This window comes from Bubalus bubalis, chromosome 11 (genome assembly GCF_019923935.1).
Source record: "Bubalus bubalis isolate 160015118507 breed Murrah chromosome 11, NDDB_SH_1, whole genome shotgun sequence".
Taxonomy (NCBI): domain Eukaryota; kingdom Metazoa; phylum Chordata; class Mammalia; order Artiodactyla; family Bovidae; genus Bubalus; species Bubalus bubalis.
Window position 1 is genome coordinate 63,020,640 of NC_059167.1, and position 26,193 is coordinate 63,046,832.

Consider the following 26,193-nt stretch of genomic DNA (forward strand, 5'->3'; position numbering starts at 1 on the left):
AGACTAGGGAGAAGATATTTTAAATACCTGCAAAATACCAAAGTTAGAGACAAAAGACAAAATAGTCAAAGGTTTACTAACATAGTACCAGGTTTAAATACCCACTTATGAATAGTGAAAAAAGGTCAAAGTCAGCCTGGTGGGTTTGGCCTGGTAGAGATGCTTCTGAATACTTTTTATTTATGAAAGGAAATAATCGCTCCAGAGGAGGCCTGGGATTCAGACTTGCCAAATGTGCATTTTCTTTGTTAAAGCAGAAAATGACACCTATTCATTTTCTTTGAAACACCATAGTAGTTTAGTTATGAATTTTAATACTATTTAATGCCTTTTAAAAGTTTCTATTAAGGAAAATGGAGCTATTCTGGACTAAGTTTTTTAGATTTCAGGGTCAGCACCTAATTCCCTCAACATGTGTTTTATATTCCCTGAGATGCATTCAAAGGGAAATCTTTGTAACACTGTTAGCCACAGAGCAGAATCGGTTATGATGAAATTTAATATATATATTTATAGTTAATCTGCTAAGCATCTCTATTAACCTTTGGCCTTAAACAGTTGACAAATGGAAAATTGGTAAAGAATATATACATATATATAATAAATTGGCATAAAATTTTATATAGATGCTAAAATGATTATACCACCTATCTAAAATGGATGTTGTCATGATGAAATTATCTCCCTTGAACAATGAGATATCACCTACTTTGCTTTGTGTCATGTGTCAATAAGAAACAATAGAGGAGAATTCTAGAAAAGTAGTACCATTTTTCTATGAAATCTGACCTTTGCTCAGGCCAAGAATATAAGACTTCAGTTTAATTTTTATTAATTTTTAGTTTTTTAATTCCAGTTAAACATAAGGATTTTCAAATTATTTCAATGAAAGCAATATATATGTAATATATTGATATTGATATACCTTATTATTTTTATTTTTCCTAGTATATGAATTAAAAGTATTTGTAACATTCATTGGGCTTCCCTGGTCACTCAGATGGTAAAGACTCTGCCTGCAATGTAGGAGATCCAACCGTGTTCCATCCCTGGATCAGGAAGACCCACTGGAGAAGACAATGGCTACCCACCTCAGTATTCTTGCCTGGAGAATTCCATGGACAGAGGTCTAGTGGGCTACAGTCCATGGGGTCACAAAGAGTTGGACACAACTAATTGACTAGCACCTTCACTTTTTTCCATAACATTCATTAAGCTTTGGGCCATAATATTATTAAAGAAAACTGTCAACCTTTTCAAATACTATTTCTTATTGCTGTTGCCATTTTTCCTCTTCCATTCTCCTTTTGGTTAACTGAGAACTTAGTAATTAAACCAGGAAGCAATTTATTATTGTATCTAAAAGATTGGATTGGAGGCCAGAGAAAAGTTCTGAGTCCTATCAGTAAATGATATGGACATTTTGTTCCTTCAGAAGTCTCTTGTGTTTACGGATAAATGCTAGGATTGGTTCTGGGTGATGGCCAATATAGATAAATGAAGTCAGGATAATTAAACTATTATTCTATTTATCTATGGATCTTACCAACCCAGGGACTGAAACCAGGTCTCCCGCATTGCAGGTGGATTCCTTACCATCTGAGCCACCAGGGTCCCCAATATAGATAAATGAAGTCAGAATAATTGAACTATTATTCTATATATCTACCATTTGATATTTATTTAATAATACCTTGTATTTCTTTGCCTGACTGAAACAGCGTGAATGTGGAAAAGGGGAGAGGGAGATTCTGTAACAATATACTTAATTTTTTCAATTTCTAGATGACTAATATTTTATGAAAATCATCATTCAAAAGTCCTAAATTTTTATTTGTATATTTTAGTAATACTTCATTTCCTTGTCAACAATATTTGGAAATTCTTAGCAAAAATTGTTGATTTCTGATAAATATGAATCATTTTCTTAGTATTTGTAGGTCATTGGAGCCAGCAGAATAATTTTTTAAATTGTAGATGCATTTTGATTGTAGTGTACAAATATCTTTAGGCATTTTTCAGAGCAAAGAATGGCAGAAAATATTCTGAAAAGGAGCCAGTTGTTAAAGTTGTCATATATTATTGTTGGTCGTATTGTTGAGCTCATAAACTGAATTTCAGTGTGCTCAGCGTGCCTATTTTGAAATATTCAAATTAAGCAAAGTACCTTTTAAGTTGTTTTTTGTCACCCTACTATGTCTATTTGGAAGGGAAATTTTAATGCCCAGGAAAGACTGATTAAATAAACACATACCATGAGTTAATTAGTAAAATTTCCTTCAATGTGCATTCGAAAGAGCCAAAATTAGACCAATTAGTGTTATAACTAATGAGACAATAGAAGACTAGTGTTTCAGTCTTTAAGTCAGTTTCATATGACTTACATTTATAAACATCAGTCAGGTATAAATGTTGCTAAGGTTCAACAGATGAGATATTTTAGGTCAATCGTTTCCCAAAGGGAAACTGTTCTGAGGAACATAAGACTTTCATTGAGTTAGTGCCTCAAAGGCAAAATTTCTTCCATTAGCTTTATTAACATCTTATTACTTTGCTGAGAAATTTCTGCTTCTTAAGTTTAATGTATAAATATAATTTAAAGTGCAGTAACTTAAGTTTGTGGCAGTGCCTTAGAACTGAACTTGGTTGATAGCTTAATATCAGACTATAAAAATCAGCACACATTTATTAAATTTACCTCCTTTGTATAACTCGGTTTATGCTATTTAGTTGCATTTAATTCTGAATGATGTAATTTATGTTATTTTTAAAATACTTTTTAGTATAGTTTTAGTTAACATTTAGTATGGAGAGATCCCACCCAGCTTACTAATTTATCGATCATTTTGATTGATAGCCTCTAGTTCTGCTGAAACAGTATGTCTGACCAAAGTCAATTATTTGATTCCTCATAGTCACAAATCTTAGATTCTTCTGTCATTCTCAATAGCAGAACACTAGTCCCTAACTTCCTTTCCTTCTATGTTTTGGCAAATAAAGAAATGGCGTGAGGCATTGTAAATTCACCCCCATGCTGATTCCATCTCTGTGATGCTTATGATGTTCTTGCTAAAATTCTCATTATTTTGATGGAGATTGCTGTATCTCTTTTGTGGAAGTGGCAAAGGGTTGCTATTTGGCTATTTAAAAAAAACAATTCTTGGAAATCCCATAAAAGAAAAACAAACAGAAATGGTAGAGAAGAGGAGACAATTCTCAAAGATGTAGACCTAACCCCATAGCATCCTGGCAAATTACCTATTCACATGTGTGGCTAAGTCATTTCAGTTGTCCAACTCTTTGCAACCCCATGGGCTACAGCCTGTGAGGCTCCTCTGTCTGTGGGATTCTCCAGGCAAGAGAACTGGAGTGGGTTGCCATGCCCTCCTCCAGGGAGCTGTGCATTTTGTGTAATTAAAATATACACTAAAAATAGTCAGTCATGTTGGAAATGCAATTAAATTATTTGCTTGGGACATTATAGAAGCAGCAGTACACCCATCATTCTGAAACCACTCTACAAAAATTCTCAGATTTTACAAGATTTTGAATATAAAATGAAACAGTTGTGTTTAAAGTAAAATGGTCACCTGTATCACTCATTTGTTAAGGAAATCTAAATCTTTTTGTAGGATTGGCCATCCCAAGTATTTCCAGTAACTCCCTGAGATGCTTGCATGTATGATTCAAAGATGTTTTAGCCCCTTTAAATCTGGTGTCCCAGAAGGAAAGACTGATTTAATCAAACCACCTCCTACAGCTTGGAAATTGCTCATTTCTGCTACTCTTGCCTCCTTTCTGCTCCTTTGGTCTCTGATATTTGTCTCTTGTGAGAAGGTTGCTCGCTGATACTGATTTTCTCTTGCTGGTTAATCTCCAGTACTCTTTTCCCTCTCTACTCAATCAGAAAGTCCTTTCTGCTTTTCACGATCAGCTGGTTTGGTGGTGCTTCCCTCAGCAGAGCTGATATCAAGAGAAGACACAGGAGCAGAGAGAGGTTAAGTAAGTTGCCTTAAATTGCAGTATTAGTAAAGACTAGAGCAGAGATCTGGGAGATTACCTGTTCTCTGTGTAAGCAGCAAGTTAAATTGATTCCTATTCACCTTTAATTGGAATCAGTTTCATTCTGTTACTTTTTAAACAGGTATCAACTTCAGTAATAAAGGTGGGTGGACTCTCACAAGTGGAGCTTGCCAGTAGTGACTGCGCAGAGTCTACATTTGGCAGTATTGCTAATTTCCTCCGATTTTCAGAGAGCTAAATCCAGACCATTAGGAGACGACAGCTGAAAGCAGAATCCTATATGCTGGATACTTGGCTAGATTGCCTGATATATTCTAGCTGACACAGATTGTCTTGTCTGCCTCTGTGGAGTCCCTGTTGATTAGTTTTTAAATTAATAATTAGAATGAGGAGCATTTGGTAATCAGTAGGAGGTGCAAAGCCAGTTCTTTTCTTTGTACCATCAGGCCAGCATTGGAGTCATATGTAAAACACTCTCTTTATCTCAGGTGAGTTTTTTGTTGAGCTGATTCATGTTTGCCCTTTTTTCAAAAATAATAAGCTGCTTCCACTTTTGTTCTTTCAGACATTTTAGTCTTCACCTAGGATTCCTCTGTTTTGAGGTATTTTTATTTTACTCCCAAAGACCTATTCTTACATAATGTGTTACCAAAGATACTTTTCCCAATACCAGAAAGGTGCTGACACGTGTATTATGGATGACTAACCAGGGTTGTTAAAAGCAGGAAGATACATGTTGTATTTCCTTGAGAAAATAGAAAAGGTAATTAATTGCATAGAAATATATATTTTTTGGAATGAAGAATTAAGTAGTATATATGTATTCACTATTAAACCGTTAAAAATTTCTAAGAATGAATTAAAGTAATGGATTAAAGCAGTAAACAGGGCTTACTTACAAAGCTGAAGAAATCAAAATGTAGAGCAGATGTATCATGACCTACAAAAATTGAACTATCTTGCTAATCAGCCACTGATGCTATTCTTAGGTATGAAATAAAATAGGAAGTAGGACAAAAAAAAATGTGTGTCTTTATCCTGCCTATCAATAAATGCGTGAAGTTTAAGAAAAAAAAGGCTTATTAAAAGTTCAAAAAGCTCTTTTGTCAGGACTCATAGCTGCAAGAGTGACAGAACAGTTTGCCTTGAGTCTCTTTGTATCTCAGTTTTGGCAGAGAACGTGAAGGCTGAGATCAATTTCATTTCAGTTCAGTTTAGTCACTGAATCGTGTCCAACTCGATGCAACCCCATGGACTGCAGCACGCCAGATTTCCCTGTCCATCACTAAATCCTGGGGTTTCAAAATCATAACCATTGAGTTGGTGATGCCATCCAACTATCTCATCCTCTGTAGTCCCCTTCTTCTCCCGCCTTCAATCATTCCCAGCATCAGGGTCTTTACAAATGAGTCAGTTCTTTGCATCAGGTGGCCAAAGTATTGGAGTTTCTGCTTCAGCATCAGTCCTTCCAATGAATATTCAGACTGATTTCCTTTAGGATGGACCGACTGGATCTCCTTGCAGTCCAAGGGACTCTCAAGAGTCTTGTCCAACACCATAGTTCAAAGCATCAATTATTTGTTATTCAGCTTTCTTCAAAGTCCAACTCTCACATCCATACATGACTACTGGAAAAGCCATAGCTTTGACTAGACAGACCTTTGTTGGCAAAGTAATGTCTCTGCTTTTTAATATGCTGCCTAGGTTGTCATAACTTTTCTTCCAAGGAACTTCCCTGTTGGCTCAGATGGTAAAGAGTCTGCTTGCAGTGTGGGAGAACTGGATTTGATCCTTAAGTCAGGAAGATTTCCTGGAGAAGAAAATGGCAACCCACTCCAATATTCCTGCCTGGAAAATCCCATGGACAGAGGATCCTGGAAGGCTACAGTCCATGGTATCACAAAGAGTTAGGCACACCTAAGCGACTTCACTTTTGCTTTCTAGGTTGGTCTTAACTTTTCTTCCAAGGAGCAAGCGTCTTTAATTTCATGGTGTAGTCACCATCTGCAGTGGTTTTGGAGCCCCCCAAAATAAAGAATATTAGAGATACCAAGGGAACATCTCATGCAAAGATGGGCACAATAAAGGACAGAAATGGTATGGACCTAACAGAAGCAGAAGTTATTAAGAAGAGATGGCAGGAATACACAGAAGAACTGTGTAAAAAAGATCTTCATGACCCAGATAATCACGATGGTGTGATCACTCACCTAGAGCCAGACATCCTGGAATGTGAAGTCAAGTGGGCCTTAGGAAACATCACTATGAATAAAGCTAGTGGAAGTGATGGAGTTCCAGTTGAGCTATTTCAAATCCTAAAAGACGATGCAGTGAAAGGGCTGCATTCAATATGCCAACAAATTTGGGAAACTCAACAGTGGCCACAGAACTGGGAAAGTTCAGTTTTCATTCCAATCCCAAAGAAGGACAATGCCAAAGAATGTTCAAACTACCACACAATTGCACTCATCTCACACACTAGCAAAGTAATGCTCAAAATTATCCAAGCCAGGCTTCAACAGTATGTGAACCATGAACTTCCAAATGTTCAAGTTGGATTTAGAAAAGGCAGAGGAACCAGAAATGAAATTGCCAACACCTGTTGGATCATCAAAAAAGCGAGAGAGTTCCAGAAAAACATCTACTTCTGCTTTATTGACTATGCCAAAGCCATTGACTCTGTGGATCACAACAAACAGTGGAAAATTCTTAAAGAGATGGGACTATCAAACCACCTGATCTGCCTCCTGAGATATCTGTATGCAGGTCAAGAAGCAACAGTTAGAACCGGACATAAAACAACAGACTGGTTCCGAATCCAGAAAGGAGTACTTCAGGCTGTATATTGCACCCTGCTTATTTAACTTCTATGCAGAGTATGTCATGAGAAATGGTGGACTGGATGAAGCACAAGCTGGAATCAAGATTGCCAGGAGAAATAACAGTAACCTCAGATATGCAAATGATACCACACTTATGGCAGAAAGAGAAGTAAAGAGCCTCTTGATGAAAGTGAAAGAGGAGAGTGAAAAAGTTGGTTTAAAACTCAACTTTCAGAAAACTAAGATCATGGCATCCGGTCCCATCACTTCATGGCAAATAGATGATCAGTTTAGAAGTTGCCCAGTACCTCTTGCAAAGTGAACTGCTAGACCCTCCATGTCAGCATCTGAGACTCCCCATTTCTGTTCTATAAGCAGTTGAGATTGGGACCTAGGGATGGAGGACAGGAATTCTTTGTTGAGAGTGCTTCATTGAACACTCTAAGGTGGATTAAGATGGTAATGCTTCCTCCAGCCAAATGAGAGGAATTTCAAGAGTTTCACCTTAAGATTCTGCAGACTTTTTCATTTACAAAAGACAGGGCTCCATAGTTCCTACTCCTTCTCCTTCACTCATCATGTCTACAGTCCTGAAGGAGTTTAGCCCCTGTGGCTAGTGAGAGTAGGAGGGAGGAGTCAAACAACAACTGTTGGCCAAGGGAAAAACAGGAGCTAAGTAAACCCCCCACACTCTCCATTTGTTGCTCTCAGACTTTCAGGATATCAAGCTTAATTTAGTATACAGCTGGAGGCAATGGAGAAAGTCTTAATTGGAAAGTTCACAGGTCTTCTTTTTAAGTTATTGAACTGGACATTTTAACTATAAAAAGGGGACTGTTCCTGTGACTGACTACAGGGAACTCAGAAAGCTGTGAAATATGTCCCCCAATTTTATCCAATAGCAGGAAAAGAAGTAGGCTATCTAATGACAGTGGCAGAAGGAATAAAGTTGATTTACTGCTATTAAATACTGCTAATTCAGTAAACCGCCACATGGAAGCAGGAAACTTCGACTCTGCCAGATTTAAACTGGATGAATGAATGAATAAACTTAAATTTTGTAGACTTGCCTTCAGGCTTCAGAATGAAGTTTAGAAAACAATCAGGGACAAATAAGGGTAAATGACATGGGTGGCACACACCTAATCCCTCCACAAACCAGTGAGGTCGGGAAAACTACTTTTGCAGGCAAGGTGCACTGAATTTCCCAAAGTGCCCTGCTGTGGCTCCTGTCAAACACTGGCTTCTGCCACTAGCACAGTTCTCCCTGCTCCCCAGGAAACTCAGTATTGTTGCTGCCACCTCCACCACATGCTGTGAGAACACATCTTTTCTTTGCATGAATAGCTCCTGATTCAAAGTTTATGGTTGCTGCTGAATCCCATGGATGGAGGAGCCTGGTATCCAGGGGTCACTAGGTGTTGGACAGGACTGAGCGACTTCACTTTCACTTTTCACTTTCATGCATTGGAGAAGGAAATGGCAACCCACTCCAGTGTTCTTGCCTGGAGAATCCCAGGGATGGGGGAGCCTGGTTGGCTGCTGTCTATGGGGTCGCACATGACTGATGCGACTCTGCGCGACCCCATGTACTGCAGCCTTCCAGGCTCCTCCGTCCATGGGATTCTCCAGGCAAGAACACTGGAGTGGGTTGCCATTTCCTTCTCCAATGCATGAAAGTGAAAAGTGAAAGTGAAGTCGCTCAGTCGTGTCCAACGCCTAGTGACCCCATGGACTGAAGCCTACCAGGCTCCTCCGTCCATGGGATTTTCCAGGCAAGAGTACTGGAGTGGGGTGCCATTGCCTTCTCCAAAAGTTTAGGGTGGATGTATCCAATTGTGTTTGCAATAATACCATGGTTTATCATATAGCCATTTGAACACAGTTACTCCATTCTAGTCAAGGCTATGGTTTTTCCATTGGTCATATATGGATGTGAGAGTTGGACTGTGAAGAAGACTGAGCGCCGAAGAATTGATGCTTTTGAACTGTTCTGTTGGAGAAGACTCTTGAGAGTCCCTTGGACTGCAAGGAGATCCAACCAGTCCATTCTGAAGGAGATCAGCCCTGGGATTTCTTTGGAAGGAATGATGCTAAAGCTGAAACTCCAGGACTTTGGCCACGTCATGCAAAGAGTTGACTCATTGGAAAAGACTCTGATGCTGGGAGGGATTGGGGTCAGGAGGAGAAGGGGATGGCAGAGGATGAGATGGCTGGCTGGCATCACTGACTCGATGGACGTGAGTTTGAGTGAACTCTGGGAGTTGGTGATATATAGGGAGGCCTGGCATGCTGCGATTTATGGGGTTGCGAAGAGTTGGACACAACTGAAGGACTGAACTGAACTCCATTTCTATTAACACCACCCTGGCCCCTTAGACAGCCATATGAACAGGTCTCCACACATTCACTGTTGCTACTTGCTATTCAACATCTTGGGGTTGCAGCTTGAGCAACTTTATCAAGTCAAATTTGCTTGTGGTAAACCTTTATTAAACCCTTCAAAGGCTTCCCACTGCCTAATATGCTGTATGACCTGGTTCCACTGAGCCCTGTCTAACTCTCAAGCTTCACCCCAGGTTTCCCTCCATTTCTCTGCCTTTGCTTCGATCATTGCCACTTTCATCTTAGTTTCTGGAATCCACAAAGCTTCTGCCCATTCCAGGGGCTCTGAATACTCCACACTTCGTCTGATATTCTCCTCAACCAGCCCTTAACAATTCCTCCCGTGATGCTAGACTGATGTGTTCCCTTTTTACAGGTTCTCATAGCATCCTATACCTTCCTCCTAGCCCTTATCATAATTATAATTCAGAATTTTTACTAATCACTTATTTTGGTAATTAGTGCTCTAGACTTCCTTTCTTTTTCTCCCTCCCTTCCTCCTTTCTCTCTCTTTCTTCTTTCCTTCCTTTCTTTCCTATTGAAAACTTAGTGCCTAGACTACTGCCTGGAAAATGAGAGGAGGAATATGGTGAATGCTTATGAAAAATACATGATGTCATAATATATATGATATAAGCAAGAAATATATTTAAAATGTATGCAATCTGAATTTTGGACTGAGAGATATATATCCAAATTATACTTTCATCTAGATTATGTTTTTTTTAACATCCTTCCTTATACTTTTCCATATTTTTCTATTATTTGGATAGATAGCAGATAAAAACAAAAAACATGTTTAAAGAAACAGTTCGTAATATCTCATCAATGTTCATTATTACTTGAATATATATATATATATTTACCAAAAAGTACACAATTTTTACTTGGATACACTGTCCCCTTTATCTATGTTGAATAATTTGAGACATTTCTTCATTGATATTGCTTATAAACATATATCTCTGGGAACAAGAATGCCCTCTACTCTCTTTACTTTCTAGTTAATTTATGCAATGTATATGGTCATATGGTCATACAGAAGGTACTTTTTTGAAGTTTATGCTACAGAGTTCACTGAATTATAATAGAAATTTAATTTACTACTGATATGTATGTTTTCAAATTCACTTCTTTAAATAACTAAGTAATGGAGAAAACAGAAGAGTTACAAAGTGCTATACATTATGATTTTGTTTTCTGTGGATATCAGGGTTATATTAGGAATAATGATTTTGTTAGTACATATAACATACCTTGCTGAAAAGTATGCTTAGAACACAGAGTCATATTTATTAACCAGAGATATTTTCTTATTTTCATGAAATTAAATTAGTCACTTCAGATTAAGAATTATGAACAAAAGAGAGAGTTATAGATGAATTTTTATGGCAGAGATGGAAAAAACTTAACTAAAATTTAGCACATTAACTAGCCAGTAGAATTATAAGTGCAATAAATATTATCAAAAAAGGTCTATTCAAGGATACAAAAATTTTCCTGCTATGTGAAAAGGTATATGCTCATTACCAATAGGTGTTTTAAAAGCATTTAAGACAATTTTGCAGCCATCTTAACTTTAAAACAAATCTCTAAATAAATTAGAAGTAGAAAGAAAAAAAAAAAAAACTACTTAAACTAAGACTATTCAGTTTAGAAATCCTAAATGACAAAAAGAGAAAACTAAAATAATTTCAGGTAAAATTAGGATCCAGTATGGATGCTTGTTTGCACTCTTATTTTTTATATTGTCTTAGATTTCTAGTACACGTTCTAAGAATGGAAAATAAAATTATTGATGAAATTATTTTAAAAATTAAATTTTGCTGATACATTATAAAATAACCTTTTTAAAAATATAAGTGTATTTACTACACATGTATATGTTTATATAGAATATGTATATATAAATTGTATATATATATAAATCAAGAGATGGGAATCTTTACGAGAGTAAAGACTTCATGTGCAATCAAGAAGAAAATGAGGCAGACTTTACCTCATGTTACCAACCAAACCTATACAAGACAAAATGATCATACTTCATTATATTCATATGTATATAGACAATTAAGTTGCTTCCGTATCCTGGCTGTTGTAAATAATGCTACTATACAGTGGAGCACGTGTATCTTTTCAAATTAGTATTTTCCTTTTCTTTGGATGTATACCGAGGAGTGGAATGAGTGGAATTGCTGGAAAACATGGTAACTATTTTTAGTTTTTTGAGGAACCTCCTTACTGTTTTCCACAGTAAATAGCACCAATTTATATTCCCATCTACAGTGTGTAAGGGTTCCTTTTTCTCCAAATGTTGATTGATCCTCATCAACATTTATTTGTGATTTCTTTGATGATAGCCATTCTGACATGTGTGAGGTGGTATCTCATCGTGGTTTTGATTTCCATTTCCCTGACAGTTAGCAATGTTGAGCATCTTTTCATGTGCCTATTGGCCATCTGTATGCCTTCTTGTGAAAAATGTCTACTCGGGTCTTCTGCCAATCTTTTAATTGGGTTGTTTGATTTTCTTTTTTTATATTGAGTTATGTGAGCTGTTTGTGTATCTTGGATATTAACCCTTTATTGGACATAGCATTTGTAAATATTTTCTCCCATTCAGTAGGTATTTTTGTGTTGGTAATAATTTCCTTTACTGGCAAAAGCTTTTAAATTTAATTAGTCCCCATTTAAAACATTTGGCTGCATTTTTAAATTATAGAATGTACAATGTATTCTAACCAGTGTGAGTAGATATGAACAAAATTTGAAAGAAGGAATCTAAATCTTACTGATAGCTTCTCTCTTATAAATGTCCCACGTTAAGAATTTGGCTATAAATACTCATTGTGTCTGTTTTGTTTTATAAATTATATAAAATTAGTCATTGTTCAAAAATCACTATGCAGAAAAACATATGAAGTATTTCTTGTTTTCAGTATTTGTACAGAATTTTAGATAAATTTCTCATTTATCTAAAAGATGGTGCTTTTGTATTTGTATCTGCACAGTGTACTACAAACTATTGACATAAAAGCTTTGTTTATAATAAAGTGCCTTGTTCTTAATTATTGATATATCTAATAATGATTCAATTAGTTTTTTGTAACTTCAAAGCAACTTAATTTTATTCAAGTTAGTCTGTCAGCATTATCTATTGTTATGTACATCCATCCTGTAGTTATAATAGTAACATACATTTTTACCCATAAAATGAAAAAGTAATATACTTGATTAGCTTTAGTGCCTACGAGTTTATTGTGTGGTCATTTTCCTTAAGAAAACACATCTGGATTTCTTTTGCATATGATTTTCGGAACTTCCCAGAGGGAAAGGCAACATCCAATGCAGTATTTAGTGTGTCTTTGCCATCTGGGTCTTCACATTCATTTGGTTTAATTCAAAGATTAAAGACAGAAAAATTGGACCAAATGGTGGAATAAACCCCTGTGGAAAATAGGCTTCTGCTGTGATTATTCTTGAGATTAATTGATTCTTTAACTTGTAACTACACCCATGACTTCAGTTGCAGTTAATAACTGATTAACCATAAGCACATAGATTAATTGTGCCAGTGCATACTGGGAGATGAGAGTTAACTCCTCATGCCACTAGGGTATCCCAGTTTAAGTGGAGAATAGACTAAACAAATGCTTCCACAACTTAGTTAACTTTATCTCAAACAAGGATAGCTAATGTATGTAAGAACTAATTTTGGATTTTTACGGTAAACTATCTTGCATATATATAAAGAGAGGGAAGGATTAGAAATAATTCCAAATTTTCTAGCATAAAAGACTGAAAGCTTGAATGAAGACATCTAAAAACAGACATACTACTGATAAAGGAAATCTTAAATAATGTTGAGTTGTAAAAACTCATATCATAATTATATCATAGAAATGACCATTATTTATTTAGGCAGCTAATTCAAGCATCTATCATTTTCCTAGAACTCCCCATCATTTTATTTTTCCTTGTAAACTACTGACTATTCCCCACTTGTGTTTAAATATATGTCTCTCAACTTATAAGAAAACAAAACAGTGAAAACACATCAGGACTCGTGATTGCATGCTGTGTTCTACTTCCCAAACTCTTTCTTGTCATAGCCAAGTTACCTGAAATAATTATATACATTAGTTATTTCGTGTTTTTATCTGTCTTTCAAAGGGCATCTGTGGTGGCTCAAATGGTAAAGAATCGACCTGCAATGTGGGAGACCTGGGTTCAATCCCTAGGTTGGGAAGATGCCCTGGAGAAGGAAATGGCTACCCACTCTAGTATTCTGGCTTGGAGAATTCCATGGACAGGGGAGCCTGGTGGGCTCCAGTCCATGGGGTTGCAAAGAGTTGAACATGACTGAGCGACTTTCACTTTCAAAGATATAGAAAAATGACTACTGGTCCCACAACTCCACTGGCACAGCTCTGATGAAGCTCACAAGTAGTATATCTCTTGCCAATTTTAAAATCCCTTTCCAGTTCTGTTCTCACCTTGATTTTGTTTCACCATTTATCCTGTTCTCCAATCCCTGTAAGGGCATTTTAAAATACTTTTAAAGTCTATTTTCTATCCCAGTGATTTGTTTTGTCTCCACCTTTCTCATCACTTTTTTTCCTCTGTCTTTTTCATATATCTCCCTTATTTTATTTATTTATTTTTGGCTCCACTAGTTGTGGGCCAGAGACCAGAGCTCTCTTCTTTGTCCTTTCCTCTTTTCATTATGCACACTTCTTGAATTGTATCATTGCCACACACAGAATATTGGTGTCTCCTGTTCAACATCTGTAGCTCACACTTCTCATTCTGGTTCTATTTTAAAACATTATGATTAAGAGAGTGATAGGTACTTGACATTGAGCATGATCTAAACAGAAATAGCTCCTTTCTCTAATCACGTCTTCCTTCACTCCATCCTCTGGCCAGATATAGGTCTATCATTACATTTCCTATTTCAGTTAATGCACTGTCTGCTGCCAAGCCAGGTCCTTCTTAAATTCTCACCTTTTCCACATGTAAACCTGTGGCGGATTCATTTTGATATTTGGCAAATCTAATACAGTTATGTAAAGTTTAAAAATAAAATAAAATTAAAAAAAAAAAAAAAAAAAAATTCTCACCTTTTCTTTAGCCATATATCCTACCAGTTACCCAGTACAGTTCATGTAAGCTTCTAAGCTTAAGAAAGGTAGTTTTCATCATCATTTTATTTATATATATATATATATATATATATATACTGACAAATTAAAGCCATATATATACATATATATGTGTGTGTGTGTTAGTTCATGTAACTAATATATTCATGTAAGTCATATATATGTAACTTACATGTCAGTTCATGTACGCTTAGAAGCTTACATGAACTGCACTGGGTAACTGGTAAGATACATATATATATATATATATATATATATATATATGGCTTTAATTTGTCAGTTGCTGGCATATTTAATCAAAGAAAAAATTTCCAGAAAATTATTTCAATTAGAAAGGGATAGGTAGCATTTGTTAGAAAGAAAAATGAATTTTCCTTAGGCTTCTCATTATAGTACATATGTATAGCATTATTGAAAATTGACATTGAGCATATAGTTAAAGATTTATCTTCATGTTAATTTATTAGATCATTATTGAGTACTTTTATCCCTATGCCAGTTCTAAGAATAAAACAAGACTAAGATATAGATCCTATGCACACTGGGCTATGTTTTATAGAAAACTATATTAGGTTTGTTATTTAAAAATATATAAAATATTCATAATTCAAATATTGCATTCAATGGTTTATTTGATAAATATGAAAAGTTTGACCTCCATTAAATTTTATAAAATCAATCTCTTGGTTTGAAAAAGCACTTTGCATTTGTTGATGAATATCATCTCTAGATTTTTGAATTTTACCTACTTAGCTTATAAAACTGAAAGAAATTTAAGGAGAAGAAATAAATGCCAGTAAAATATCATCAATAATATAAGATAGCCCAACGTGGTTTGCTAACAGTATCTAAGCCACTAGTGTGAAAATTGATGATGAGTAAATGTAGAAAGTTATCTACTGTGAAACAGTATAGCAGGTACTCTCTATATCCTGGGAGTGTTGGAAGATCGTGACTCTCAAGTGAATCCCTCTCATGAAACTACCTCAGCTGCCTAACCCAAGTTCAAGCCTCATCCCTACCAGGCCTAATCTAGTAACTGATCGTTATCCTTTGTAGGACAACTCTGAAAGACCATCTCAATTCTGGAGCTCCTCTGGATCATATGGAGACTTTGTAGTGATGTATCACAGTTTAACTCCCCTCACTACCTAATGCTATCTTCCCCCCTTTTTTTCTTTTCTGCACATAATCATAAAAATTGATCCTGAGAGCACTACCCTGTAAATTTCCTGAAAGTATATCTTCATCAGAGAATCATATTTTCAAGGAATAATTCTAGATGGTCTGAGGAAGTAGAGTCTAAAATAGGATGTTAGATCACTCATCAGCTCACTAACCAGCTGGCAGTGAGGATCCCACTGCTGGTGGTAGGTAGACCATGGATAGCCTTTGAATGCTATAGAGGTGAGATTGTTAAAACCTTCACAGATGGTGAACAAGGATGGGTACCAATGGAAGGTAATGCTCTGTGAATTCAATATCTTTGGCTTTTGAGGAATTCAATGGAAAGTAATAAGTACAATATAATCCATTTCTGCTGAGTTCTATTTATACAGTGAAGAGAAAGAATAAAAGACTGAGTGTGATTAATCATGAGTTGAAGGTGATATGTGAGGATAAGAAAGTCTCTTTACAGAATATAAAGAAAGTCTTATCTTCTTTAGCCAGAGGTTATAAAAGCTGATAATAAGGCTTAGAACTTATTTAAAAGTATAGCAGAGTTCCAGAGAAGTGTGACTCCTCAGCCTCAGCAAATTGGATCTGAACCCCAGCTGGGAATAAGTAGAACCCTGACTTGGAGAGGTGGGCTGTATCTGAGTTTATGGTCTCAAAAATGTTGAAAACCTAGATTTTCTTAAACATTGTGGACCTACATAAGTGTACCATTTCTTCCAATTGGAGGGTATAACTTCCATCCCACTTAAAGATGTTGTAGAATCTTCTTCCTTTTGTGGTAATATGTACCCTTCTTAGGGTATATCCTCACCTTCATTTCTTACCAGCAAATTAGCATGTAGGGTCAACAGATGACATGATCTGGCGTGGAAATGCTTGGTTTCTAAAGGAGAGGAAGAGCCTATGCTATCCTTCAAATGAGCTGCAGACCCTATCCAATATTTTCTAGTAAGAATCAAGAGAGTACACAGGGAGTAGGATCCTGAGGCTGCTGTATCAAGTGGGGCTGACAGTAAGATGGACTAAGATTAGAGATGGAGAATAAGATCAAGTGGAGAGAAAGAATAAGAGTTTACTGATGTGGGAGCATTCTCCCATAATATAAGATGCAGACCCTAGCCAGGATAGCAGGAGATAGTTGCTGCTGTTAGGATGGTGTTTGGAAGCTTGGGGAAAGCAGTGAGCCCCACAGAAAGAAGTATATGTGCCACAAACACTGTGTATATAGAATAAAATGAGATCAAAAGACCCATATGTAAGCATGCTAGAATGAATTTACTACCTAGAGCCTAAACATGTCATCAACTCAGTATATTTTATGTAAAGCCTCAAAAGACACCACATTTATTATATCAATAGGAATGTGCTGATGACTGAGATGCAGGCATCACTGAGGCTTAGGGGTGACTGTTCTTTGCAGACAAATGTTCATAGTCGGAGATGCTATTACAGAATTGGTCTTCCTGATACCAATGGGATGCTGGGATTACAGAATAATAGTGGGGAGGTGACAGTTCAAATGCATCCAGTGCACTAGACTCACAGAGAGTTGTGTGTGTGTGTGTGTGTGTGTGTACACATGTGCTTGTGCCCAGTTGCTTAATTGTGTTCAACTCTTTGCATCCCCTCCATTGAACTTTCCAGGCAAGAATACTGGAGCCGGTTGCCATATCCTACTCCAGGGGATCTTCCTGACCCAGGGATCTAACTTGCATCTCTTAGTCTCTTGCATTGACAGGTGGATTCACCACTAGCACATGTAGGGAGTCCACAGAGAGCTCTAGAGATGGTCGATAGAACATAGCATCCCTTGGGGCAAAATAAGTGGATAGTCAACAAGGGTATTGCCTCATATACACAGTTAAAACAGATGGATAATCAGGAGGCTGAATATGGTGATCTAATAAAAAGTCAAGACTCCTTATTCAATTGTTGAACATGGTAATTTTCAGACACCAGTGTCCTGAAATACCAGTGATGCATTGGGTTTTGTCATATCTACCAAGCACTCAGTCATAAAATAGGGCAGGCTATCAGTAGTCCATCATCATATGGAAGTGGTACATCTAAGATGAGGCATGACCAGGGCCAGAGTGCCCAGGAGCGCTGTACAAGCAAGTGCCCAGACCCTCATGACAGCTGTCAGTGTTTTTCCAGTTTCTCTCTCTAAAATCATAATGACCATTATAAAGGGTGTCTTTTGTGGTAATAGTAGGGCAAAAAGGCTAAGCTTATTTCATAATGAGTCAGCTCAGTACACGTATGCAGGCTGGAAATTGGATTGTTATTTCAGAAGAATTCCACTCTGTGGTGTCCTTGATAGACAGGTAATAACAGAAAATTATCTCAGTGGATAGAACTTTGACTTGGGCAGTGTACCTGGTCAGTCATTTTGAGTGAACAGGGGAGATATGCTCAAGCATTTGGATGGACCTGTGGGTGTGCCATGAAATATTGAACATTTGTATTGCATGCTAATGAGCACCAAAAATTATCTACCATAGAAGCAGCACAAAATAATGAAGTTGACAGTAATGCAGACAGTTGATACCAACCAGTTTCTGTCATTGGCTGCCCATAGTTGGGACAACAGACTCATGAAAAGAATAGCTATAATGATAGGAAGAGAGGCTATGCATAAGTTTTAAATTTTGGTTATCATTCATGAAGTTTGGCCTGTCTAATGTCACTGTTGCTGCTGCTAAGTCATGTCAGTCGTGTCCGACTCTGTGCGACCCCATAGACGGCAGCCCACCAGGCTCCCGTCCCTGGGATTCTCTAGGCAAGAACACTGGAGTGGGTTGCCATTTTCTTCTCCAGTGCATAAAAGTGAAAAGTGAAAGTGAAGTCACTCAGTTGTGTCCGACTCTTTGTCCCCATGGACTATAGCCTACCAGGCTCCTCCGTCCATGGGATTTCCCAGGCAAGAGCACTGGAGTGGGTTGCCATTGCCTTCTACTGTAATGCCACTACTGAATATATAATCTGACAACAATAGACACCACTTCTTCACGATAAAACATTATCCATCAAAAATGCCAACCAGTAGATTATATTAGAATGCTTTTTTTTTAACCCTGAAAATAACAGTGTATCATATTGATTGAATTTGATGCGTACTCTGAGTATGAACTTTTCTGCTGACCTTAGCCAGCATCAGTCCAATCAAAAGCCTTTTAGAATGTTTTATTCTTAATACATGATCCTACCTAAACACCCATGGGACCAGAAGCAAATTTTATAGCAGTTAAGATGTAGCAGTGGGAACATTGCTGTGGGAATCTCTAGTCATATCATATTCAATACCACCTAAAATATTTACTTACTAGAGTGATAGAATAGTCTTCGGAGGAGGCATCTAAGTCTTGGAGAGATAATATCCAGTAAGGAATGGGTGCCATCTTCCAAGATGCAGTATACATCCTAAATCAATGACAGTCATTTTATGATGCTTTTATTTCCATTTCTTTCTTTCTTTTTTGGGGGTAGGGGGTATTGGTGGAATACATAGGTTCCAGAATTAAGTAGGGACCCTACTTACTACCATCATGTTCAGTGATTCTCTTGGGGAATCTATGTTTCCCTCCCCACAGTGCTGGTTTCTGCCAGTTTAGATGCTCTAGTTCTCAGAAAGGGAAAAAGCTTTTCTTAAATGACACTGCAAGAATCCCATTAATCTTCAAGAGTTGGCTGCTGTTACTTTAGGCTTCCTGTGTCAGGAAATAGCAGATGCGAGGAATCACCATCCTGGAAGGAGTAACTGGCCCATATGGTCAGCTTGAAGGTAAGATTGTTGTTATAAAAGAAGGCAGTAAGAATATATTCCTTACCCAGTTGATCCACTGAGCCGTTTCTTGCTATTCTGTTGCCCAGTTTTGGTGGTAAACAGACAAACGCATCACTAATGGCTTGAGAAGAGCATGCTTACCAGGGGCTCAACATCCCCAGTGACAAAGATCTGGTAGTCTCACTAGGTAAACTACTTATATCAAAAGATGTACCAGCCCAGGATGAGAGCAATCCGGAATGGTAATAGTAGAAGGAGATGATGATTATCATCCCAAGATTCCCCGGGAAAGGTGACTATCGAGAATCCTGGAATAGCTTTTCTCAGATACAGTGACTTTTTGTATCTGGTAGGTAGATCTGAGTGGATGCTGAAGCGCACTCCCAGATCCTTTCCTCAGGGCTGAAGCACTTATTCTGAAAGCCACTAAAACTTTTAACATTGATGACTGTCAGCTAACTCCTTCTCTAGAAATTATCCCAAGCCAGACAGAACTGCCCCTTCCAAAGTTGAGGAGAACAGGACACTTGCCAGGACTGGTTGATGAGGGAAAGGGTTGACATATAAAGGTTTAGCTTCCTTGTCTTAAGGCAGTACAGCCCCTCCAGTTTGGAAGGACCTCAGGCTCCAGATCTTCTCTAGAGCTATTGTGAAACTTAGATGCAACTGCTGTTATTATTCCACTGTCCTTCTTAACCAGTCTACTTCCTTTACTCCCTCATGAGTGCTGAAGATAATTTCCACTTTCTGAACACATATCTCTGTCTTAGAGTTTCTCTTCCAAGAAACCTGACCTAAAGCAAATACACACCTTCAGTCTATATTCAGTAATATAAATAATAGATATTAAACATATTTTAAAGGATATGTATTTCTATGTCACTTAAACTATCATATATGTATATATGTATGTGTACATAAATGTATAATCTTACTTAAAATATTTTTTTAGCCATGCCATTATTTGACTTGTCTAACAGAAGTCTTGTTTTTGGCTTATTTGGTTTTATTTGTTTACTACTTTCACTATTACATCTTTTTAGATTTTTAAAATAGTAATAAAAATAACAGACAGAAATGTCTTATACTGTACAGGAAGGTAACCCTGAGTGGCGTATTTGTTTTTTAAGTGTAAAAAAAAATCATCCTGGAGTTTTCTGAAATAGAAATTCCTAAACATGGGTGAATCTAACAGGTAATTCTGCAACACAGTGTTTTGTAAACCATTGTCATAGGATCAGATTCTCACCTGAAACTTATCCAAGTCAGGGAAGAGCATGTTTAAAGGATTGTTCAGCTTGGGTCTATTCTGACTGCAGTTATGGACACCACTACCTAATGTGAAAAGAGCTAGGGATGCATCAATGAATGGAAGTTGAAAAGTACAATACTGTTAACTATTTAGAACCCAAAGAGCGTTACCATTGTTACCCTGTTTCTCATTCAAATATACTTTGTTCCAGAACTTTCCAACTGCAGATTTTTTTAACAATATAACAAAGTTCATATCTCTAAAAAGAGACTGTAACTAATAGAAATTATGTTTTGAATAAGAGAAAATAAGTTGCTTACAACGGACTCACAGTACCTTTTTTCAAGCCACTGAGATGAAATTCAGCTCATCAGTCTCCTGTAGGATTTGATTTATATGTTAAAAGCCTAATCATCAAATAAGAGACCATTTGATGAAATTTAAAGACCTTTAAACATTTCATGGTAATGATGCTGGGATCCTTGAATACTGCAGCTTATTAAAACCAGGCATATATTCCTGTACAGCTAATAGAATGAATATAAACTGAAAGTTCCTACAGCTTTTCCAAAAAACCAGCAGTTGTTCTCTAAATTTTCACTACTAAAATTAGAGGCCATTGAGGTAGCTGTGAAAAGATTCTAATGTTGGATAAAAAATAAGAATATTGCAAAACTAGATATCTAAGTAGGGCTGTCAAGCAATTCATATTGGAAAAAAGCTTTTTAAAAACTGGGTAAATTAGGAATTTTGTTCTTTACTTTGATTCCTTAAGGAAGCACTTAGTTTTACATTTTGGTTGCCTTTTTATTATTTTAACACATAAGTATAAACTTTTTGTGTGTGTTTATTTTAGTTGAAGTATAATTGACATATAGCATTATACTATTTCCAAGTATACAATATAATGATTCCAATTTGCATACATTGTAAAATGATTGCCACAATAATTCTAGTTACCGTCTGTCACCAAAGTTACGAATTTGTTTTCCTTGTAATAAGAACTTTTAAGATTTATGCTCTTAGAAAGTTTCAAACACACAGTACAATTGTTTTAAAGCTAATACATTCCTTGATTTCTTCTTCTCTTAAGAACCTGGGATATGCTGTATCAGAGGTTGGTAATCCGTGCAGAGTGTGGCCCATGAGCCAAATCTAGCTGTGGCACATGCATTTGTAAATGAAGTTTTATGGAGCTCAGCAACCTTCATCTTTCATTCATTTACCTGTTGTCTTTGGATGCTTTCCCATTATAATGATAGAGTTTATCACAGTTGAGATAAAGACTGTGTGAACCACAAAGCACAAGATATTCATAAATTGTTTCCAGAAAATATAGGTTAAACCCTGTCATGGATACTGGAGAAGGAAATGGCAACCCACTCCAGTATTCTTGCCTGGAAAATCCCATGGACAGAGGAGCCTGGCAGGCCCTGGTCCATAGGGTCGCAGAGAGTCGGACATGACTGAAGTGACTAAGCACACACATCATGGACACCCCTTTTTTAAATTAATTTTTATTGGAGTATAGTTCCTTTACAATATTGTGTTAGTTTCTGCTGTATAACAAAAGTAAATCACACATATATCCCCTCATTTTTAGATTCCCTTCTCACAGAGCATCTAATAGAGTTCCCTGTGCTAAACAGTAGGTACTCATTAGTTATTTTATACCTACTAATGCATATGTGTCAATTCCAGTCTCCCAGTTCATCCCACTCCCTCTCCCCCTTTTGGTGTCAGTGCATTTGTTCTCTCCATCTGTGTTTTTGTTTCTGCTTTGCAAATAGTTTATCTGTATCATTTTTCTAGACTACACATATAAGTGATATTACATGATATTTGTTTTTTTCTTTCTGACTTACTTCACACAGTATGACATTCTCTGGGTACATCTATGTTGCTGTGAGTGGTATTATTTAATTCTTTTTAATGGCTGAGTAATATTCCATTGTATATATGTACCACATCTTCTTTATCCATTCCTCTGTTGATAGACATTTAGGTTGCCTCCATGTCCTGGCTATTGTAACTAGATCTGCAATGAACATTGCAGTGTGTGTCTTTAATATCTTTTTGAATTATGGTTTTCTCTAGGTATATCTCCAGGAATGGGTCATCTCGTAGTTCTATTTTTGTTTTTTGAGGAACCTCTATACATTTCTCCACAGTGAGTGTATCAATTTACATTCCCACCAAAAGTGTAAGAGGGTTCTTTTTCCTCCACACCCTCTTCAGAATTTATTGTTTGTAGATATTTGATGATAGCCATTCTCAACGATGTGAGGTGATACTTTATTGTAGTTTTGATTTGTATTTCTCTAATAATTAGAGATGCTGAGAATCTTTTTGTGTGTTTGTTGGCCATCTAGATGTCTTCTTTGGAGAAGTGTCTATTTTTTGGTATATCTTCCCCTTATTTTTTGACTGAGTTGTTTATTTTTTTTTGATACTGAGCTGCATGAGCAGTTTTTATATTTTGGAGATTAATCCTTTGTTGGTTGTTTTGTTTGCAAATATTTTCTCTAATCTGAAGGTTTTCTTTTTGTTTTGCCTATCGTTTCCTTTGCTGTGGAAAAGCTTTTAAGTTTAATTGCATTCCATTTGTTTACTTTTGTTTTTATTTTCCAGGAGGTGGCTCAAATTTACATCAAGAGTGTTCTGCCTCTGTTTTCCTCTAAGAGTTTTATAGGGTCTAGCCTTACATTTAGATCTTTAATCCATTTTGAGTTTATTTTTGTGTATGATATTAGGGAGTGTTCTAATTTCATTCTTTTATTTATAGCTATCCAGTTTTTCCAGCATCATTTATTGAAGAGAGTATGTTTTATCTATTGTATATTCTTGCCTCTTGTTGTCATAGATTAGGTTACCATAAGTGTGTGGGGTTATCGTTGGGCTTTTTATCTTGTTCCATTGATCTGTATTTCTGTTTTTATGTCAATATCATACTGTCTTGATTTCTGTAGCTTTGTAGTATAGTCTGAAACCAAGGAGTCTAATTCCTGTGTATCCGTTCTTTAGGATGTATGCAAAACAGCAAAATTTTAGTTCCAATATTCAATAATAGAAATATTAATGCATTTTAATAGTACTTTCTGCTAGTACATTTTAAATCAGCCAAAGTGGAATATAAAATCTGAGATGAAGGAAAATTTAAACTGGCACAAGGTCATATTTTCTTATTACAAAGGTTATAATAATTAATAAACATATTATTGTATTTTTAAAATATATTTTATGAATTGGAAAAGGAAGTATGGTAAAGTTAAGAGTCAACTGAGATGCTTGGTTGACTATTATAGTCATAGTTGACTATGACTATAATTCATTGGCTAACCTCCTGAATTTTCTGATCTCTCTCTTGGAACTCTGTTTTATGTGGCTGTTGACAATGTATTAGAAATATGTAGTCATTTGTACTATTTCAGCAAATAGAGATCTTAAGAAGCAACTATTATTTGTCTTTACCTTCTATCATTGGAAATTTCTCTGCAAATGACTTCAATGAACTCAATAAAAAAAGAGTCTAATTAAAAGTAATACATTCAATTAAGAAAATTAATCTTTGGTTAAGTTTTATATGTTCAGTACTTTAAAGCCCTATAACTCATAACACTGTTTTTATGTTTTCTAGATTTGGATGATCCAGTAGTAACTGTTCATCAAAGTATAGGTGAAGCTAAAGAACAGTTTTATTATGAGAGAACAGTGTTCCTCCGGTGTGTTGCGAATTCCAATCCACCTGTGCGGTACAGCTGGAGACGTGGCCAGGAGGTATTGCTACAAGGATCTGATAAAGGCGTTGAGATTTATGAACCCTTCTTTACCCAGGTAGGAACTGATATAATGGTATTTCCACCCCACTCTGCTGGATACTTTCCTAACTCTGGCAGCATTGCACTACTTCAAATACTTTTCTATTTGAAAAGATAGTTGTTGTTGTTGTTTTTTTAAAGCAATATATATTTAGTTGAAAGGTCAGAGGACTCAATGAAGGACAGTTTGTTTCTTTTTCATGTAGTAGTTACATGTATCAAGTTACCTCTTGAAAACAAGTTAAATGAATGTATCCTAAATATTTCTTTGTCCATAGGTTTGCCCGGATTTCACCCTAAAGTCCATAATTATACATTGGCTGTCTGCTTTGTTTTCTTTTTTTGTAAGAAATATTTCTTAAAATATTCTGATTCCCACATTTGCAATGGTAAATTCACTTTAAGAAAATGAAGAAATGTATTTGAAATATATTTGGTTTTAGGGAAAAAAAATCTATCAAATTTTCTTTGTTCTTTTTCGATTTTGGCTTAATTTAAGAATAGAATCATAATTATATAAAAGTTAATATACTTAGTCATCAAAAACTTATTTAATAAAAAGAACATTTGAATTAATTTTATATAGAGTGCATGTAATATGGAACATTCTTCTGTAATGCATTTTTTAAAAATTTTATTGAAGTGTAGCTGATTGAATTAATGCTTCTTGAGGAGACATGGAAGTTGTGGGAATTTTTGAATGCTGTAATTATAAAGATATTTTTTGACATTTACAAAAGAACACAAACCTAACTAACAAAGAAAAGATTTTAAATTAAAAAAAATGTACTTGGAAAAATTTTCCAAGTAATTGTGACTATTATTTTTTTAATTATATAGGTAACAAGATAAACAAGAATCTGACTACACTGTTAAAGTTTGAGGCATCAAATGTCCATAAGGAGAGAAACATATAACTAAATTTAAAATACTATAAATATATTAACTTCAGAATGTTAAAGATTTTTACATTTCACATCACAGCTTTCTAGTAATATAAGATTATCCTGAGATTATAAATTTCCCATCATCCCATTTTTTATTAAATGCAGCATTAAATACATATTTCAGTTCATTATGTAATTTTTACTAAAATTCACTGTTTTTAGTTAGCAAAATAACTTAAAAATTTGTTAACACTATTTAGTAGCTTGATGTCCCTAAGGTTTAGAAATCTGAATAAATGATCACCTATCATCTATTTGTTTCTTCTATTGTCAACTTCTTTTAAAATATAGATGTTGTTAAAATTCAGAAAGCATAATTTTCTGTTCTCATGATATTTACCATACTAAGGCAATTCTAAACACATATTCACTAAGTACTGAAGCACCATAGGCAGCTCTTACTTGAAGAAGGGTCTTGTCACTTAAAAATAAACACATGAGTCTTGCCCAAATTTGGGAGAAACTTTTATGTTTTCCAAGCAATTAAGAATTTGTTTTAAAGCTTTAAATAAGCACAATCAAATTTTTCATTCATTCTTTTAAATTTGTTGCTGTTTCTGTGTTAGCAACTCAAAGAATGTATCTTAAAGAAGCTCTCAGACTAGTAGCTGTTGATTCTGCCTTTTAAAAGTTACTTATTTTCTCTTCCTTCTTTATGTTTCTCCCACTCTTTAGGAGAAAAGCAACTTTTTAATTTGAACATTTCAACGCTGATACTTTCTTTGATGTAAATATTATATTGTGCTACATAACACATGCTTTTTCTGCTTTTTACTGTACTTAGGACTCTGCTGTTTGGACCCTTCAAATTAATT

The 26,193-nt window shown here is 35.9% G+C and overlaps 1 protein-coding gene across 1 annotated transcript in view; it reads left to right on the forward strand.

Moving 5' to 3' along the window:
- The window catches only part of MDGA2 (MAM domain containing glycosylphosphatidylinositol anchor 2), a 912,048-nt gene that overhangs the window by 524,936 nt on the left and 360,919 nt on the right, over nucleotides 1–26,193 (forward strand). Inside the window, exon 4 of the mRNA XM_025295819.3 lies at nucleotides 24,251–24,447. Within this exon, the coding sequence (XP_025151604.2) occupies nucleotides 24,251–24,447 (197 nt within the window). The remainder of the gene's footprint in view (nucleotides 1–24,250; nucleotides 24,448–26,193) is intronic.